The sequence below is a fragment of the Condylura cristata genome, unplaced genomic scaffold (genome assembly GCF_000260355.1).
Source record: "Condylura cristata isolate star-nosed mole 26May11 unplaced genomic scaffold, ConCri1.0 scaffold00028, whole genome shotgun sequence".
Lineage (NCBI taxonomy): Eukaryota > Metazoa > Chordata > Mammalia > Eulipotyphla > Talpidae > Condylura > Condylura cristata.
Window position 1 is genome coordinate 27543518 of NW_004567129.1, and position 4612 is coordinate 27548129.

The 4612-nt window shown below is 55.6% G+C and overlaps 1 protein-coding gene across 1 annotated transcript in view; it reads right to left on the minus strand.

The window, feature by feature from the left end:
- The window catches only part of MAP4K1 (mitogen-activated protein kinase kinase kinase kinase 1), a 14861-nt gene that overhangs the window by 3621 nt on the left and 6628 nt on the right, over window positions 1-4612 (minus strand). The window contains exons 17-25 of the mRNA XM_004690592.2: window positions 4308-4350; window positions 3716-3878; window positions 3536-3618; window positions 3158-3239; window positions 2361-2437; window positions 2225-2285; window positions 851-959; window positions 687-745; window positions 393-496 (exon numbers count right to left, since the gene is read on the minus strand). Of these exons, the coding sequence (XP_004690649.1) occupies window positions 393-496; window positions 687-745; window positions 851-959; window positions 2225-2285; window positions 2361-2437; window positions 3158-3239; window positions 3536-3618; window positions 3716-3878; window positions 4308-4350 (781 nt within the window). The remainder of the gene's footprint in view (window positions 1-392; window positions 497-686; window positions 746-850; window positions 960-2224; window positions 2286-2360; window positions 2438-3157; window positions 3240-3535; window positions 3619-3715; window positions 3879-4307; window positions 4351-4612) is intronic.

Here is a 4612-nt window from a genome sequence, read left to right on the forward strand (position 1 = left end):
CTTAAGCGTTTCCTGGGTCCTGGGTTTTGGGAACTGACATCTGGACGTTTCAGGGGTGAGGGCTCACAGGGCTTTGCTGGTGCCGCCTTAGAATGGGACGGGTGTGCCCGGAGTGGGCGTGGCTTCCACTTGGGGGCGTGCCCCTCGGTGACAGAAACGCAGGGCCCGAGGACGCCAGCAAAGTCTCTTTAGAGATTCAAAGGCCCTGAATGGGGTCTCCCGGGAAACGTGCATAGGGCCTGAAGAACTAACAGTCTAGGGGAGAGGAGCGGAGTTTAAGGCTCAGGTAGACTCAGACTCGGGAGTCGGACATAGGTGGGCGGAGACTGAGGTTGGATCGGGACCTCGGGTGGAAATAAGCTTGGAAAGCCTTAGCCCCGACGGGTCCCTACCCGGACCAGCAGGAACTTGTTCATGGGCTGGTACCACTGAAGCAGGACCACGGACGTCTCCAATGCCCCGCACAGAAACGGGCCCCCGGAGCTCGCGCCCTCGGCTGTGGGTGGGTAAGGATGGCCTAGGGTCAATCCTCGCTCCTCCCCCAACCCCTAGTCCACTCTCCCACCGCCCTGGCCTGCAAAAGCCACACATTTCCAACAGGCTGCCTTATCCCTCCAACTTAACTCTGGGCTGGCTGCAGACACAGCCTCACCTCCTCCCTGCACACCCACGGGGTTCGCTCTCACCCACACAGCACGCCCGGCAGCCTTTGGTGTCCTGGATCTTGGTGGAGACCATGTTCTTTCTGCAGAAGAAAAGTTGGTGTTAACTGTGCAGGAGTCGGGGTGGCGGGGTGAGGGTGAGTAGAAGGCGTGGTTACAGGGGTCTGCCGTGCCCCAGGGGTTGGTACCTTGCCAGGAACCGGTGGGGGCTAATGTGAGCGATGGGGCTTCCTGCTCTGGTCTCTTTCCTTTCCAGCAGGCCCAGGATGCTATGAGAATACAGGTGGGGGGTCTTTCCTGCAGTGTGTGTGATTGTAGGGGGGAAGCAGGCAGTTATAGGACAGGGGATACTCCCCTTTTCCCCCTCACCCATCCCTTTGTCCCAAATGCCCAAAGGGCTGCAAGTCCTAACCCTGTACCTCTCTTAAATACCCACTGCCTTTGGCTCTGGTGACTAGTGGTGAATAAAACATGCTCCAGAGCCCCATGGGGCTTGCAGCCCCCCCAGGAAGTCTGGACACCCAGCCAGCAGCTGAAGTTACACATATTTCAAAGTTGTAAAAGATCAATATCTAGTTCTTGTACCTCACGGATGTGATATTAACTAGTGCATGAATCCTGTGTGGCTTGACATTTCCCCATAAATTAGAAATTCTTTCGAGCATGTTAGTAAATGAATGGCATAAAATTTTGAATTATAATTTGCTCACCTTATCTTACTAAAGTGGAGAATGAGTCCTAATTTTGATCTGAACATTCGGGTGATGGATGTGGTGGGGGAAAATTTTTTTAAAGATTTATTTATGCATACAGAACTGGGGTACAGGCCAGAGGTGCTGGGGCGGTGAGATGATTCACCAGAGACAGAGTGGGGAGCAGAATGGGCAGATCAACAAAGTACACTGCTGAGGGGAGCAGCGGGCGAGTCAGGAGAGGTCTGCTGCACCGTGTGGGTCACCTCCCTGGCCAGAGATCGAACTCATACTGAAGCAGCTACAGCTAACTTCTCAGGGCTGCACTTTAACCTAATGCATCACCAGGGAGGACCCGGGAAAAATTTTTTTAAATAAAAAATTCTTCTCAGAATTCAGATGAGCTTGGGGGGGAAATTGGGGATTGCTCAGAAGTCTGACATGGACATAGTGAGAGGTGAGCAATCTCACTGTGGTGGTTTCCACAGTTAAGGTTCGTGGCTAGCTAGTATCTCGCTTAGGGACTCCGGTTGCCCTAGATATGCCCATAAAACTTACGCTGGCCCAAAATAGCCTAAAAATAAGTAATTTGTTTCTCATCTAAAGGACCCTAGACTATACTGACTTCCTTAACTCTGTTGGCTTTTAGAGCTAGAAAAAAAAAAAAATAAAGGAAATGTAAAGACTAACTTATCATAGAAATTCATTAGTTCAAAACTGACTTGAGGTGGGGACTATTGTGAGGCCCTTTTACAGATGGGGAAACCCAGGCTCTGGAAATAGCCATCTCTTGCCCTAAGTGCCATAGTGGAAAAGTGGCTGGGATTTGAACTCTGACCCCTACCGCTCCCACCGAGCCCACAGCCAGACCTGAGAGAGACATGAGGACGTTGTTGATGGAGTAAACCCAGGTCGTCCGGCTAGGGAAGAGCTGCAGAATTGGGAAGATCGTCATGTAAGACCCTATGGCCCCACCTCCAGCCCCACCCTGGGCACAGCCTCTCACCATCTCCAGCGTGGCCTCCTGTTCATTCCTGTTCAAGATGAAAATGCCTTCCTCTGCTCCCAGGAGCAGATGCTGGTCTGGGGGACACACATGAGGACGTTGGGACCTACCTCATCCTAGGGGGCCCCCCATACGCCTTGCTACATGCCCAGCACTGGCACTCTGTCCCTGAGCTCAGCCCACCCAATCTCTCACCCCCACAGCGATGCTCCCAGCCTCTGTTTCCCCAAATCTGAACTCACATCCTGACCCAGTACCTGCAGGTGGTCTCGGTCCTGTAGCCTCTGACTTCCCCCCACCTGGACAAATCCTGACCCCTAGTCGCCTCCCCCAGTAGCCCTCTAAGTTCTGTCTCCTCCCTACCCTGATCCCCTGCTAATCCCGGTCCCCAAACAGACCCTCCAAATGTGGCTTTTACTGTGCAGTGTGACCACCATATTCTCGCTGTTTCTTCTGCATTTCCCCCAAGGACCTCTGACCTCCAGACTGTCCTTTTCTGTGACGTCCTGTTAGAACTCCCAGCCCCAAACACTCATCCCAGTCTCTCGACCATTAAACTCCAACCAAGGCACATGGGGTCCAAATGCCCCATCTTGTAACCCAAACTCTGACCTTCCTGTTATATTCCGGCCTCCAAACTCTCTGTTTCTGGACTTCCCTCTCAGGCTCATCCTCACACGATCTATCTTTGAACCCCAGACCCAGCTGAAACTCCAGACTCTGCCCTGCCTCCTTTGCGCCTAGCCTCAAGGCCCTTGCCCCCACCCCACTTGCTCCTAGATGCTTGTGAACCCCACCCTTGGTGGAGGGATGCGTCCAGGCGGTCGTGCTGTGGATCCGGAGCGGGCAGCCATTGAACAGCTTCACCAGGAGAGCGGGCTGCGGGGTGAGGGGGGGTTGCTTAGGATTCTGGTGCCAGGTGCAAGTCCTGCCTCTGTGCCTCAGAGGTTTCCAGCCCCAGCAGGCACCCCTGTGAGATGGGAGTGGCCGCTCGCGGTGCTATGTACCTCTCTCTGGGAGGGTCCATCCACGAAGGACATGAGATCAGCGTTGTGCAGAGGAACCACTCGGCCAATGCCACCGCCTCCCAGTGCTGCCAGCCTGCCCGCCCCTTCCCCTTCCCCAGTGTCCCCAGCCCCATCACAGGTGCCAGTCCCCAGCACAGCTGGTCTCACCTTTCTCTTCATCTTTTCCTTCTTGGGGGGTAACAGTGGGGGCTGGTCAGGCTCCCGGGGGACTGGGCTCCAGAGTGAAGGGTCTAAGATGGGGTGGAGGAAAATCAGCCCACAAAGCCCCTTCAATCCTTGTTCTTCCTGCACCCCTGTCCACATCCCACCCCAGCCTGCCCCCCTTACCTGAATGGGCAGTTAGGTGGGGGTTTCGGGTGACTGGGGGAGGGCCACGGTGGGGCATTCGAGGGGGAGGGCCACTGGCACACCGAACCAGCACCCCTGGGCTCAGCTGCCCCTCATCCTCCATGCCAATGGGGCCTTCGTCTGATGGGGAACGTAACTTGGGCTTGAGAGATGAGGAAGGATCATGGGAAATAGATCAGAGGTTCACAGAGAGACTGCACCTGGCAACCCCAACCCGTCTCGGCCAGAAGCGACCGCTGTACGTGGCTCTGACCCCTCACAGTCGACTGCCACCCCATCCTCGCTCCATGCTGCCCCAGACAATGACACGCTCCAACACCTGAGGGGGTCATGCCAATGGTTTGACATGAGGGTCCCAGGACTAGCTCTAGCCCAGGCTGACCCTCTCGAATCCCAACCTATTTCAGGGATCTACTTTCCGGTCAATTCCAAGGTGCTCATCATGCCGGACTCCCAGACATCAAGGACACTGGGTGGGGTACCCCCTCCAGCCGGAGGGTGTCCAAAACCCAGCCTCTAAGGCCCCTAACTTTCTGAGCCCTTAATCCCCCAACTCTGGTTAGGGCCTTACCTTGGGGGGCAATGGGGGAGGAGTATCCTCTGCATGGGTGGGGCTGAAATACAAAGATGAGGTGCTGGTAAGCAGGTGAGGTAAGACACTTGGGGGTCTGACATCTGGAGAGAAAGGGCTTTGGGCTGGAGCCGAGGACTCCGGACTGGCAGCCACGGGGAGTTAGCAGCAGCTTTGCTCAGATATCAGGGTTCAGACCTAGGCTGGGTGAAGAGAGGGGTAAGGAGGAGTGGGAGGAGGGCTCGCTGCCAGTGAGGCTGCAGGGCAGCTGGGCGGATGGAGCTGGGGGCGATGGTGGGCGGAGC